The 15015-nt window shown below is 35.8% G+C and overlaps 4 protein-coding genes across 5 annotated transcripts; all 4 read right to left on the bottom strand.

Annotated features, from left to right (window-relative positions):
* Window positions 1–1759: 1759 nt before the first annotated feature.
* On the bottom strand, window positions 1760–5349 carry LOC120342544 (uncharacterized). The gene is made up of 4 exons (XM_039411457.2): window positions 5239–5349; window positions 3991–4153; window positions 3422–3549; window positions 1760–2233 (listed from the first exon to the last, which is right to left on the bottom strand). Exons 2-4 carry the CDS (start codon window positions 4123–4125, stop codon window positions 1777–1779), a joined length of 720 nt encoding a protein of 239 aa, XP_039267391.2. The 5' UTR covers window positions 4126–4153; window positions 5239–5349; the 3' UTR covers window positions 1760–1776.
* On the bottom strand, window positions 4150–9425 carry LOC120338208 (tRNA wybutosine-synthesizing protein 2 homolog). Of its 2 annotated transcripts, none has more exons than XM_039406159.2 (6): window positions 9166–9425; window positions 8513–8657; window positions 7918–8071; window positions 7437–7546; window positions 6273–6430; window positions 4150–5634 (listed from the first exon to the last, which is right to left on the bottom strand). In XM_039406159.2, the coding sequence occupies exons 1-6, from the start codon at window positions 9277–9279 to the stop codon at window positions 5242–5244; spliced, it is 1074 nt and encodes a 357-aa protein (XP_039262093.2). In that variant the 5' UTR covers window positions 9280–9425; the 3' UTR covers window positions 4150–5241. The 2 variants fall into 2 exon arrangements, with proteins under 2 accessions (XP_039262093.2, XP_039262094.2); XM_039406160.2 differs by having other exon boundaries at window positions 9229–9425.
* On the bottom strand, window positions 9312–11160 carry LOC120338209 (magnesium-dependent phosphatase 1-like). The gene has a single exon (XM_039406162.2). The coding sequence runs from the start codon at window positions 11137–11139 to the stop codon at window positions 10621–10623; it is 519 nt and encodes a 172-aa protein (XP_039262096.2). The 5' UTR covers window positions 11140–11160; the 3' UTR covers window positions 9312–10620.
* Window positions 11160–14107, bottom strand: LOC120340720 (structure-specific endonuclease subunit MUS81-like). The gene has a single exon (XM_039409106.2). The coding sequence runs from the start codon at window positions 14104–14106 to the stop codon at window positions 12670–12672; it is 1437 nt and encodes a 478-aa protein (XP_039265040.2). The 5' UTR covers window position 14107; the 3' UTR covers window positions 11160–12669.
* Between the last annotated feature and the right edge of the window lie 908 nt (window positions 14108–15015).

The raw sequence follows: 15015 nt of genomic DNA, 5'->3' as shown, positions 1-15015 counted from the left end.
TTATAAGCGCAATATAACAATCGAAGGTCATTATGAAGTTATTTTTAAGGGATATTTATATCCATAAAAACTATAGTCGTATCTTTGGCAGACGGAAGTGGGCCCGATCCGAAGTGCAGACCGTAAATTGACCACGGCTGTCTCTAACAGATATTTTATCTAACTCGGTAAGGGACTTAATTAGATGCAATCTAGTGTATTTTTTAGTACAGAATTTAGCGCAACGTAAATTTTACTTTTGTCTTCATAAGATTCCCCTCAAAGTTAGCAAGGCAGAAACGTCTGAATTAATTTTGTCATATTCAATAAATTTACGAATATTTTACTTGGTGCATTCGCAGAAAATTACCAAAATTCATCTGAAGTTTCTTACATTTCAAGTATCTCACTAACAACCCACTTCATTTACGACAGTAGCTGTACTTTTGTATGATAGATTGCAATTGACGAGTCTAGTACAAAAGGGATTGATTCATGGCAAAATCAGTGATAATAGTCAACCTTTTCACAGGATTCATAACACCAAAAGTTTGAGAACCCCTGCCTTAATCCATTGCCACACCACAGGCATGAGAAGGCAGTTCCTGGGAAAATAAAGTTCTGGTCTTGCAACTTAGACTCCAACACGGGTACGCGAAGCTGTTTTCCTAATCATATCATCAATGACACTTACCGTGCCAACGCTAAATTCTTTTTTTTTTTTTTTTTTTTTTTTAAACGCTCACAAATGTGTTAAATGTGATACAGCAATAATCATAGAAATAATGGGAAAAAAAATTTTTACAATCATTATTATCCAAATTGTAATCCATAATATCCGACGTAGTTTCCATTTTTCAGTATTCCAATGTTCAATAATCCGTAATATCAATTCAGTGATATCAATTTCAGTTGTTCTTGACTTTTTTTCATTCGTGGCCCACTTTTGTTGCAAAAAAAATATGTTGAAGGGGAAAACTACAGAAAAAGTTCTTATTGTAAACATAGACACTTCCACTCTAATAATTAAAATGAGTATTAACTACCACTTGTTAGGAAGAACAGCATCATCATCCATTGCTACTACAAACACTAATTTGGGGGCTCCTGAAGTATGTGAACCAAGATGGCGGACATCAGAATGTAATATGTGTACTAGGTTAGGGTTAGGCCATAATTTTAGGTACAACTACTACGAGAGGCACTTGGCTAGTCTTCGAACTCATAGTAGGACTAAAATAAGGGAAATTGGAATAAAATTATGGCCTAACCTGTACCCATGCTACGTTTCGATGTCAACCATCTTGGTTGAATGTGATTATTGTGACATCACTGTTTGGTTTCAGCTTATTTTACTTAATACCACCATATGACCAATCCTAAAAGTTCAGTGAAAGAAGCTTTAAGTTCAAGGAAAAATATATATATTGACCTGGGCACGCACTGGACACTTGAAGGTTGTCTTTGGGGTCGTCCTGAAAAAAGCCTGGGAACCCCTGGTCTAGACGGTCGACCCTAACTTCGCTTGGAGATCAATCTCCTATATTTCTGAATGAGTGCTCCAGAAGTATGTGTACCACCAACACGGAGGTAACTACCGTAATTTTGTTCGCCTACTATACATCAAGTTGTATAAAGGGACTGAAACCTATGGACAGGGGGTAAATTAACACATACAGTCCCCGAACTCGTAATAGAACTAAAAAAAGAAAAATCGGAATAAAATCATGGCCTAACCTTAACCTGGTACATCATTTTTATATAACAAAGAAGCAGTCAATGCCATATTTTTCATGTTTATTTCGACTCTGCATTCATTTTAGTTCTTTTTATATCTCGATACGCTTGAATAACTCTTTCTCTCTCATCATTGAGTGCTTTAGTTCTTGCGAGAGACAAATTCGATTTTTTTGAAGTCCCAAAACCCTTCTTTAAAAATAATAGATCTCGCTGGCCAGGTTTTTTGACTTCACCGGCTTTTCGTGGTTTGGAAGTTATCGTCGGTGGCCGCATAACAACCTCACCAAACTCGACATGGTCTATCCAACGATCTTTCTCTGTTTTCTCTTCCAGTTTACTCAACCAAGCTTGATTTTTTTTTTCTTTTAACTTGGTAAGTCTTTCTTTTGTTTTTATTTTTTTTGGTGGGGGTGGTTTCTCTTTTTTGTCAATTTCTTTTTCTGGGAATTCTTGAATTTCTTGTTTTGCTTTCTCCATTGACATTTCAACTGCGGAAGCAAGACGTTGCATGTGCCTGAAATTAGGATTTTCCAATTTAACCCAGAGGAGAGCAAAGTGGATCAGACATTTTAATCATATGACAAACTGCATCCTCTTTGGTCACTGTTTCTATATTTTTCATACAGGGTGTCCATAAAGTCTATTTACAACATCAATGTTGTTATGAAGTCAGTTCTCAATATATCTTAACCAGGTTTGTTGTCTTTTAATCAGTAATTGTTTAAGTATTTTTACTTCATTCAATAGATCTGTGAGGGCCAAAAAAATAGCTATCGATAAATTCCCTTTGTGCAATTTTAAATTTTTAAAGACTTCATGGACACCCTATATATTAGAAGTCTAGTTTTCGTCCACCATGAGATGTAAAGTGCTCAAAAATGACAAATTTCCAGATAAAATCATTCCTTAAAATCAAGTATCGACTTCAAATTGATTACCCCATTCATTATCAACATCCTCTGTCTAACCAGAATCTACGGCGCTCCCGTAGTAAGTGCAACAAGATGACGGACACCTGAACGTATGTGTACCACCAGGTTAGGGTTAGGCCATAATTTTATTCCAATTCTCTTTATTTCAGTTCTAGTACGAGTTTCGGGACTAGCCAAGTGACTCCCGTAGTATTTGTACCTGAAATTATGGCCTAACCCGATACACATACTACGTTCCGGTGGATAGGCAATATGGAACCAGTTATGTTAAGATGAAATGCTACTCAAAACATTGATTGACGGACACCTATTACCAGTATTGAATCAAGGTGAAATGCCATTTAAATATTTCACGACTGACGCTTTTTAATCTGTTTACTACGCCAACTTTGATTGAAAATTCTCGAACAAAAATTTTCGAAAATTCTGATTCAACAACCAACCCACTACGGTAGGGAGAATAGCGATATCGCTCTTTGGCAGCGTCACGTGGAAAGAGGTCTAGTAATTCATTTAGAGATACTTGATTGGCATTTCTAGCACGTTTGAACAGGGAGGAACAACTTTTTATATAAAAAGTACAAAGGGTTAACAGTTACTTTTTAACGTTGCCATGATGAAAAATTTTACCTTAATTTTACGTAACTTTTTTAACACACTGTATATAGCAGAGCCTTAAATATCAGTGGCTGCCATCTTTAGAGCGAAAATGGGGGACGAAGCTTCGTATAAAAATCACATATCTGATTAGTTTTCGACTCCAACTCTACCTGTATTTTGACTCCCCACGTTTTCTTTCTGCATTTTCTTTCCTTTTGATTTCTTCTTGGTTCGCAACCTTCATTGCTCTTTCCTTTAATTTTTTTTTAATCTGGCGATCACTTCCTTTATATAATTCCTGAACGTCAAAAAGAAAAGGATTTTTACATGTTTTTATTAGCTTTTTTATTTCCCATCATGGCTCAGGTTATCTTCTGTGATACCCAACCTCCAACTAGATTTAATTACAATTTAACTATTCTGCGTTCCAGAAGTATGTGTACCAATATGGAGGTAACTAATTTTGTTCGCCTATTTTACATCAAGTTGTGTAAAGGGACTGAAACCCATGGACAGGGGGATATTCACTTGGCTAAAGTCTCCAAACTCAGGGCACATACTAACCTGGTACACATACTACAGGAGTACCAATTAATCAGTTCAGATGCATGGACTTGATCGAAGGGTGGCGAGGAGTCCAGCAATCCTCTCACAATCACAATCAAATGTTTTAACGCTTAGCATAAAGTTATTCCTAAAATATCGAATACAACTAATTTAGAATCATCCTACTGCTGACCTTCATTTCCATCATTTCTGTAAATGTTCTTGGAATTCTCTGTTTCATGCTGACATCTGGATTCTTCGAATTCTTATCACGACTGGAATTCGATCCGACAGGTTTCTGTTTTTTAAAACGATGTCTTTTACCCATGATTATTATTAATTATGTTTTCAATTTTCTGTAAAACAAGTGCAAAATAGGGTTTGGTTTACATCCATACTTGAAAATGAAAATGCAATGACCTAGTGCAGGACTGACTTACTAACCAGGGAGGAACTACAGATGTAACATGTAATATATAGTTATTGTAACATATATTTATGCACTATAAACGAACTTCCAGAAGTATGTGCACCAAGATGGCGCACAACCTGAACATAGTATGTGTACTAGGGTTGGGGTTCAGGTTGTGCGCCATCTTGGTTAGATACTTCGGGAGCGGCCTATAAACTACATTACCCATACTAAAACCAGTGCTATATTGCACGAAATACTAGCTAAAAGCCCGTTGAGGATTAAACAGATAACGGAAACGAATTCCGGTACTCCTGAAGTATGTGAACCAAGATGGCGGACACCAGAACGTAGTGTGTGTACCAGGTTAGGCCATAATTTTAAGTACAAATACTATGGAAGTCATTTAGCTAGTCCCCGAACTCGTAATAAAACTAAAATAAGATAAAACTGGAATAAAATTATGGCCTAACCCTACCTTGGTACACATACTACATTCCAGTACAAAATTTACAATAGACTCAAGACGATGATTTAACGAAAAAATTGGTGTATTCCTTTTATAGACTATAATGAACACGACACTGAAATTTATGCCGGTTAAGCTCCATGTAAGTTTTGTGATTTATTTTACTGCTGTTGGGATTGGTAGTGGTAAACCTCAATGGCCATAGAGCCAGAGTGCAATCAGAGTTGATAAAAAATGAAGCACCGCGGACATATTGAATATACGTCATTTGTCAGCTATCTAACAAGGTTACAACGAGAATATCGGTCGGAGACCGAAGACTTATCAATCGAAACTGTGGTTTCGATTCATGACTGTATAGTGACACCGTGTCGCGTGTCCCATCACTAATTAATTAATAACTCGCTAATTATACGACATAATTCATCCAAAATCAATAGGCTTCTGGTCCGAGATATGATGAAGGCACATGCAAAATTTGGAGCAGATTCAACCTCGCTTTCGTGAGATATCGCGTGATCTAACAGACAGACCGACAAATTACCTATCCACATACTTACTGATCAAGATCGATGAGTAATAACCTTCAAATCTAACACTAAATGGTCGATACGTGGAGCATAAGATTTCACTTTCTCTATATGGATAATCTCGGTTTCAATATTCGCTTTTAAACTTTTTTCTTTATAGATCTCTAGCATTGTATTTTTAACTATTTGGGCAGTTTCTTTAGCCCAGAATATCCATTCAGTCAACACATGAGACTTATTGCATGATATATTGTCCTCCATCGCAACATATTCATTCTGTTTATTTATTTTTGATTCCACGTTTTGATGGATATGTAGTATTCCTCCAGAACCGATCTTCAGAGATCCGCAGGCAGCTCTAATGCTTTCCATAGCTGTTGGTATAAGACCCATCAAAACTCTATCAGCTACGTTCTCCGGGCAAACCTAAAACAAAAAAAATTATTATTTCTCTCATTTTCTTTTTGTTCACATGATTGGGTCTCCCCCAGGGATAAGTATCAATATTTCTGAATATGGGTACTCCAGAAGTATGTGTACCAATAGGGAGGTAACTAATTTTGTTCGCCTATTTTACATCAAGTTGTGTAAAGGGACTGAAACCTATGGGCAGGGGGATATCCACTTGGCTAACACAGACAGTCCCCAAACTCGTAATAGAACTAAAATCGGAATGAAATTATGGCCTAATCCTGGTACACATACTTCGGGAGTTCAGATTTACTATCTTATCAACTTTACTCTCCCCAGAATTAGATTCTCAATATTTATTAAATTATCCAATTCGAAGCAACGAAAAGTCATTGTATCGGCTTTTCTCAAGTATTGGGTAGAAGCCCTTTAACCCCAGGACAAAACTCTTATCATATGACCACCTCTCTATAGTCTCCTTCATATAGCCTATATTCTGCAACTTCATTATCAACCGTGAATGATAAGACAAATGAACTAACTGCACATGGTTTTCTTAAGACTTTGGAATGTCTCACTGGGGTTCCGCTACCCCAAAAGGGGTTGAAAACCACTGGTATTGAAGTAAATATAAAAAAAACTAACTATTCCACCTTTCTATTATCTCCTCCATACACAGTACATCTTTCCACAACTTTATTATCGACCAGATTTTTTCTGAGAGCTTGTATTGCGTCTGCATTCCATTCACATGCATGTACATATCTTGCTTTCCCATGGACTAACAAAGGGAGTGTGAAGTAACCGATACCTGGAAATTAAAATCAAAACCTTTGTTATCTGCTCACCTTAAATTTGTTAAAAGCAAGGCTCACTTAGAAATAAGAGACTCACTCCTGAGAAAAGGTGAACACTGAAATACCAGAGTTTCTGGAATGATATAAAACTATGACAATGATGTTGTAGCACAGGGCTTCTCAACTATTTTTACTGAAGATCCGCACACTAAATTGTCCGGTCTTTCTAGAAATTATATTTCGGCATCCTTAAACCCGAACTTCCTCAGCCGGCTAATGATTATTGGCTAATCAAGATTGTTTATTGTGGCGTTATAGTTCTTTTCATATATATTCAAAACTGTAAAAGTCATTTTATAAAAGGAGACTTAAAAAGTGGGGCTAATGAATCAAAATAAAGAATTAGGTGCGGTCCGAATCCAATACTCAAAAGATCCGAATGCAGACCGCGGTCCGCCAGTTGAGTAGCCCTGCTGTAGTACATCATGTACAGACATCACTAAGATAACTGTAATAATTGTCACACCGCTATTTTTCTGATTTGCTTATATATAAAGTAGTAACCGTAGATTTGAACCCACGTACATTTGAACCCATGCGTATATCCACGGGTTCAATCTATATGCGGGTGCTAAAACCCATGGGTTAGGGTTAGTATGGGTTTAACTATCCGTGAAACAAAAAAAATTCCATAGGTGCAATAGCATACAGGTGCAATTGTCATGGGTTCAAATGTACGTGGGTTCAAATGTAATGGAACCATATAAAGTACACATTGACAATCACATAATTGAGTTTTATTTAAAAGCAGCATTTATATTCCTTGTAAGTGCGGCATAAGTTTTTTTTCCATGATAATTTGGTGTCGCAGGGACAAAATGTTCGACAACCGCTGGGCTAGGATAAGGTAGGAGCCCTGACCTTATATATATTATCAAACTAATCTAATGATAAACATAAAATGAAAATTAGAAATTTAGTGGTAGGGAAGAATAGCACCCAAAATTTACACCAACTCACCAGCAAACATATCCACTATAGTCTCATCCTTGCAGTCTAGCTTTGCCATTCTCATTTTTTCTGTGATGTTTCCAATTGAAAACATACATTTCGTCACATCATATGAATATCTAGAGAAAAAGCACAAAGCAGTTAAGAACATGCTCGTCACCGAGCTTCTGAAAACCTGGTGCAGTATTAAATCATGCAGGGATAATTATATGCAAGAGGATTACTGGACTACTTGCCATCGTAGGGTTTTCTAGGTATCTGCTGCCAGCTAGGACTTCCTCCACCATCTAGACCTCGCATGTCCCCGCATTTGACAGAAAAACCTATTTCCATACGGCCATACCCTACATGGACTGGCAACCAAATGACAAGCCATTGTTTCGTAAAGTTATAAAAAAGCATTTTATTTAAATCCTAATTCTCTCCACAGATGGTGTTTCAACATACAGCTAAATTGTGAAAAATATGAATGGGATTTTAACGTAATAACCTGATCTTATTATCAACATGGCAAACCCAGGGATCTTCTCCTTTCAATAAAGATACTTGAGGTGTTCTATGTCCATCACTGCAAATTCTGTCTTTCTTGGCAATTCTTTCAACACCAAAGTGTTGTGCAACAGCTTCCCAAAGTGCCCGTTGATCTGGAAAAAGAACATTATGATAGCTTATTATGAACAGTAATTAACTTCCCTAATTATATAATATTAAATTTAATGAATAACAGCAACTAATAATCATAATTTACATTAAATTAGTGGTTTTCAAACTTCCACGTTCAGTGCCCCCCTTCCGAAGACTCTCAACACTCTATTTTCTATTCTGATTTTGACAAGCTTTGATTGGTTATTTTATTCGCAAAAATAATGAAAAGCCAACAAATGGGAGCGAAAGGACAAATGCATTGCAATCAAGAAATTAAATAAATGGCAGTCAATTTGCTTTAAATTGATAGTTATCACGAATGATACCCTTTGCTTATCAAACACGAGATAACCACACATGGCCCTTAGGGGGCAAAAAACTCACTATCTGCTACATCAATTGTATACTTTACCTAATATGGTATAAATGCACCAACTCACCTATTTCGTGCCACTCCGGATTCGTAAAGCAGTTTTGAGGAAGCAAAATCAAATCTCCATGTTTTTCCCATTTCTTCGGTAAATCCTTTTCAAGGTCGCTCTGACCTTGAAGATTTGTGAATTGACTTGTCAATGATTCCCAAAGCTGAAAAGACGGAATTAAAATTACCTTCATTTTTTACCTAAACATAGAAGAAAACCAGGGCTGTGGAATTTAACATGTTTCTATTGGCATTGGAGTCGGACTTGTATTTACAACTTAATAGAATCAGAGTATAAATTTGGAATTATAAAGACCCAAGAGTAGAACTTCGTAAAAGAAACAATTAAAGCTTGAATTGATCATTCACTCCAACTGACAATTAATAAGGTCCACATAAGCCAGATTTGATATTTAGCTTCTCAGAATTTCAAACTGGAATATAGAGTCAAAACTTCAGTTAACTGTAGACACAATTTTCTGAAATCCAGAACAGAAGTCATTTTTGAAATAGCTTCAAGTCAGGTGTATATTTCCCTGGCCTTCTTTGCGATAAAACATGGTATACTGGCTATGTTGATAATAAATGAAGCACAACCGTTCTTAGCAAAACGATGTAATTTGCGTTTTGCTAACACCGGTTGTGCTTCATTTATTATCAACATGAGTTTACCTGGTGGCAATCATGCAGTATACTGGCTATGTTACTATGTTTTAATTTAATTTTAAGCCTTACCAAAGGTCTCGGCTTCTTTTGTCTTAATTTCTTATTTTTATCTGAAATCATTTCTACAAGTAAAACAAATTAAAGTATTATCATCTAAAATGTGATTTAGAAGAAAAGCTGGCATTAAATATACTACACATATGTAAAAGAAAATATACATTTTAAGACTACATGCACAGTGGTTTTAGTTGAAGTAAATTTAGATAGAGTTAAAATCAGTCCAATCTAAAACAGTGGTACTAAAAGGTATGGAGCGCCCCACAAGGGTGGCGTAAATTTTTTGAGGGGGTGTGAAGCTGAAAAAAAAAAAAATGCCATACTAGACCATCTGTTATTTGTAACTTATTGTTAGCTAGTTAATTATGAGTGGGGGCACGAGATTTGACAAATTCTAAAAGGGGGGTGCGGATTAAAAAGTTTGAGAGCCAATGATCGAAAAGAATCATCCAGGCCAGGCATCGAATTCACAATGGAGAGTGGCACATCTTTATACAGAATGCTCTGTTATGAGGTCAGTTCTCAATATATCCCAACCAGGTTTATTCTAATAAGTGTTTAATTGAGTTTGTTGCCTCAATACGCCTTATATCGATCATTAGTTGCATAAGCACAGCACAATTTTTTCCCTTAAAACTAAAATTTGCAACGCGCGACACGCTTTTATGCGAGAACTGCATCGCCCCAAGATGACGCTGCAAGGCAATAACACACCTTTTTATTTATAGAATTAGGGAATAACAAGGTGTGTTATTGCCTTGCAGCGTCATCTTGGTGTTTTGCAAATTTTGTATCCAAGTTTTAAGCTATTTTAAGGTTGCCGCTGACAAGTAGACCAAATGGTCGTCTCGCGGTTATCCTGCCATCCTGTACAAATATTTTTGTGATCTTACTTGTTTTCAATTTTGTTATGCTTTGCCGAGATGGCTAATAATAAACGATTTGATTGATTGACCCTATTGTGATGGATTTGTAAACCTTCTGTATATTAGAGACTTGAAAAGAGCAATGACAATCACATTCTGCAGACTTAGTATTAAAGTATGGTTTGAAACAACATGTGTAAGAATCTACAAACTTTTCAATTTTAAAAACCATACCTCAGGGAAATAGAATATGATACCATATTTATCCAATGAAAGAGAAAAACAGGCAGTTATTTCATACAGAAAAATATGTTTTTAACTCGAGCAGTCTAATGCTGGGTTGAGGTACACAGACAATAAGTCTTCAAGAGTAATCAGAGATTTTAGTCAGGTTGTCAGAGTCTTGAGTCTAACCAACCAACATGAAGTTCTATTTATTGCTGTTTAATTCCAAAAAGTTTAAATCCTCCTATTTAGGATGAATCAGGTTTTGATGAACGATGAATTGAGTTGAGTCAAATTCTCAAACCTCTCAATATTAACAATTTTGAGATAACATTTCAATTCCAATATTTAAAATCTCCCAGGACATTCCATCAGGAACATGGACTGCTGTCACTCCAAGTTTCGAAAGATCTTCAATATTTCGTTCCTCATCATCAAAGAAGAGCATATGGTTGTAATCAATATCGAGAGATTCCTTAAATTCTAAAAAATGAGCAACTTTGCTCCCTGGGTATATTTCTTTTGCACTGAAATATTTATTAAGATCCATAATATCTAGAAGACTTTCAGCTACGTCAATAGCTGGTGTTCTAGAAGCAGCTGCCATCGTTATGCCTTTTTGTTGGAGCGTTTCCAAAATTTGGGGAACATCTTCGTAAAGATTAACCACAGTTTCATATTTGTCTACAATGTCTCCATTTTTTAGTTTTTTGAACGGCAGATCAACATGAGTATCAACCCATAGAGGCCAAAGAGTATAATCCAAATCAAATACAATGATTTTAGGCATTTGATGCTCAAACTTATGGTAATTTTTATAGAAATTTTCCATTCTTTTTTGTGAAACTAAACCTGAAAATGCATATAATGAAGTAACAAATGTGATAAATATATTCCTGAAAAAAGGGACATTTTATATTTAATTCATGAAACTTTTGTCAACTAATCTGAGAATAGAGATAAGGAAATGTGCAATGTATTTGGTAAGATATAATAACCACGATAAAAGTCAGATCTTTAACCAGATTAGAAAAATGGATAATCCAGAAGAAAAGTTTGTTTTTTCATCATACAAAAAATACACTTTATAAACAGAATGAATAAAGTAAATATGCCATTTCGAGAAGAAGATTGGCATGCAGAAAGCAAAACATAGCAGCGATAATTCTTGAGGTAAATAGGATTCAATAATACAGTTTTTTGTAGTTTGTGATAGGCACATTTCAAGAGACAGCGATAACTGAGCTGAAGAACTCTCAATAAAGGAGTGTGCTTATTTTGAAAGAAAAGCGTGCACTGACATGAATACAAAAAAAATGGCAGAATTAATAAATTGTGTAATGAAAGGCAAGTTGTGTAAAACACACTAAGTAAGCGTGAAAAAAAGGGAAGCGTTGGGAACATTTTTGGTCGACCTGTATGGGTTCGCAGGTTCGAATACCATGCGGGATAATCATGTGCGAGGTGATTGCTGGACTACTCCGCAAAGCATAGGGGATACCAGTAACCGCTGGTCGCTTATAACTTCCTCCGCCATCAAGTTCTTGTATCTGAAATGAATAACTATTTAACTAAGACCATATTAGACATGGACACTACACAATTGTTTCATGTTTATTGGGGAAGAGGATTGGAATAAATTTCAAACCCCATTGCAAACATGTGCTTAGACAAAACACAATATAAATCTGTGTTGTGTTGAAATTACCAAAGCATAAGCAAAGGAATCAATCAGTCAGAGTGATATCATTTCCTGCATGTTTACTTTGATAGTTGTGTGCAAGAGTCTCTACGTCACATGATACTGAAAATAAATCGATGCATTCCATAACAAAAGAGCAAATGTTGAAATTTTGAAAATTACTAAGAAATAAATACTTTCTGAACTAGTTTTCTAATCATAATTTCAATTGACTTTCACCAAAAATTTCAATAAAAAGTTGCAGGAGTCATCAATCAAAAATATGTATCCCTTATTTTCCTGAAACAGGCTTTTTTTTCAAGTTTTGAAAATGTGGGTTGAAAAATCCCTCCCTACCAGGGGACCGTGACTCCCTAATAGGCCACAATGCTAGTTGAAAAAATTGATTTTACTTTTCAGGTCACCCTGTGTACCTTGGCAGCGATTTCCAACCTTTTCGAGTGACCCCAATTTTAAAAAATACATTTGAAATTGTGGCGAAAGCAAAATAGATGCTGTGATACTTCTCATATATTCAATTACGGTACTTTCGTGCAACAATTTAATACCAAATGCAAAATGAACAACAAAGAAAAAATATGTTTTAACATTATTCATCATTATTCAACAACTTTGGTCATAAAAAAGCAAAATTTGATTATTAGGTAATTACGGTAACTTTTATGTTGAATAAACTTTGTGCACCACCCGACTCATGGCTATTCCGAGGTTTCGTTCAGTCAATCCGAATTTAACTTTACTTATCAATTCTTCTTTCTCCTTTTCAGAAGGTAAATTACGATATTTTTCCACCAACTGATTCGGAGTTTCATATAGTGCTGTAACCGCTGATGCTTTATCGTACGACATACCGTGAATTTGCATCAACTGACGTATAAACATTTCTTTAATTGTTAATTTTTTACGCTTGGAACCCATTTCATTGAATACATTAAAAGGAGTTAATTTCTTAGTTTCAGGTTGGGAAAAGTCACCTTGAGAATCAGAAATCTCTACTGCCTCAAGTGTAAAAGTCAAGTATGAGCGTTGTAGATGTTTTGTCATTAAATCGAGATAACGTACTGTCGCTTTCGCATTTTTTGTAAATTTCACACATATGTTATCAACAATTTGGGTGTTATATATAGCTTGTCTTAATGTTTGCTCCGGTAGGCTTTGATTTTCTATATTTCCCATATTTTCTATCAAATAGATGATATTCCCGATTCCGGATTGTTTCAAACGAATTTTCTGTTCTCGAAATCGGCCATCTTTGATTGACATTGAAAGATCAGATAAAATTTTTCGTTCGATAATATAATCTAAAACAAGTTCTTTTGGTTTCCTACCGACACAAAGAGCAGGTTTTTCTTGCGCAATCCACAAAAAATCTCCGATATGAAGTGTACGTTGCTCGTAACAAACATTTTGTTTATTCAACTCCACCCCCATTTCGTTTCGTCTTGATTCCCCCATCGTTTCCCTCGTATCAACACATAACACAATATCAAATTCTCCAGGTGAAAGTGTGAACACAGGAGAGGAAGTCATGATTTCCTGACTTTTATAAGGTGAGGTCGTGACCCCTATTTTTGGACCGCCTGGTTCATTATTATTGTTCAAGTTATTTATTTTACTAGATTCTTGGGAAACACCCAGCTCTTTTTCTTTTACCTGCACTCCGAACATCTCAGTTATTGTTTTGGTCTTTGGCTTCTTTTTTTCTTGAGTGCTCTCCTCTGCTTTTTTCCTTCTCTTAGCTGGTTTTTTTTTCGCAACTGGTGCTTCTTTATTAACCTTATCCCACCATGATGCTGGAACTTTTCTTGATTTTTCTAGAAATTCTACCGGCGTTGAACCATCATTTTCTGCATCTTTTGCGAGTCGATCATCAAGCATTTTGCAAATTTTGTCGCCGAAATTTTCTAGAATTTTGGCTTCAGCACCGCATTGTAATGGAAGCGGGTATTTCTTTAGACTTTTATATGCTTTATTGTAAGTAAAAGAACTTTTATCGCCTTTTTCTTTGTCTTCATCTCGCCACTCAGCTAAATATTTTAAAAATAGTCTGTTTGGCGCTTCATCTACTACCAGCTTTCGAGCCATACGCCTATCCATGGTTTTCTTATTCTAATTATCTTTAAACTCTATACGAAAAAATTTCCAAATACAGTATTAGTATAGCAATACAAAAAAATTAAATTCAATTGAATTGGAACTTGACCATGGAACTGAACTTTTAGTTAGAAGAAATATGGTGCTATCTTGTTATTGAGATCTATTCAATTCCGTTCATCTTAGGCACGATTAGGATGAGTTAGGTTAGTGCAGGGGTGGGCAATTACTTTTCTGAGTGGGCCAGTTACAGATAATAGAATTGCTTACTGGGCTCAAAACTCAATATGAAAAACTATGAATAAAAAACAGTTTATTTACAAGAGCTAGGCTAATGTTTATATAATAATGAGAAGCACTATGTAACAATTAAGGTCATTATAACTTCAATTTCAACTGGTAAAAACCACAGTGGTATTTTCAGCAGGCACAAGTTGGCCGAATCCGGCCCGCTGGCTGTAATTTGCCCCCCTGGGTTAGTGCCTCACGTTCTCTGTTCAACTCATTGATATATGCTCACTAGAATAAACAGAGAAAGGTGGGGGTCAAACCTCATTTTGATGGGGAGGAGGGGGGGGGGGGCAGTAACTTATTACTTTGTAAACTGGGTGTCCCTATGCTTTCAGTCTAGAGTAGTATTGAAGTTTTAGCAAAAACAACAAAATGTTACAGCTGTTGAGTCTGGTATGTTATTGAAAAGGGTTTTGGCAAAAATAACAAAAAGTGCCTCAGTCCTGTTGCGTCTATCAATAAAAGGGCATACCCCCCTCCCCCTTCGAACGCAATAAAAATAATCTCCGAACAAGCTGATAAAACTGAAATCATGATCAAAAAACATTGTGTAAAAAAGCATCAATAAATAATATGAAAGAACTTATTGTCTAATAGTACAAAATAGATAATTACTTAAAG

The sequence above is a fragment of the Styela clava genome, chromosome 10, assembly GCF_964204865.1.
Source record: "Styela clava chromosome 10, kaStyClav1.hap1.2, whole genome shotgun sequence".
Lineage (NCBI taxonomy): Eukaryota > Metazoa > Chordata > Ascidiacea > Stolidobranchia > Styelidae > Styela > Styela clava.
The sequence above is the reverse complement of the archived record's forward strand: the minus strand, read 5'-3'. Positions and strand labels throughout refer to the sequence as shown.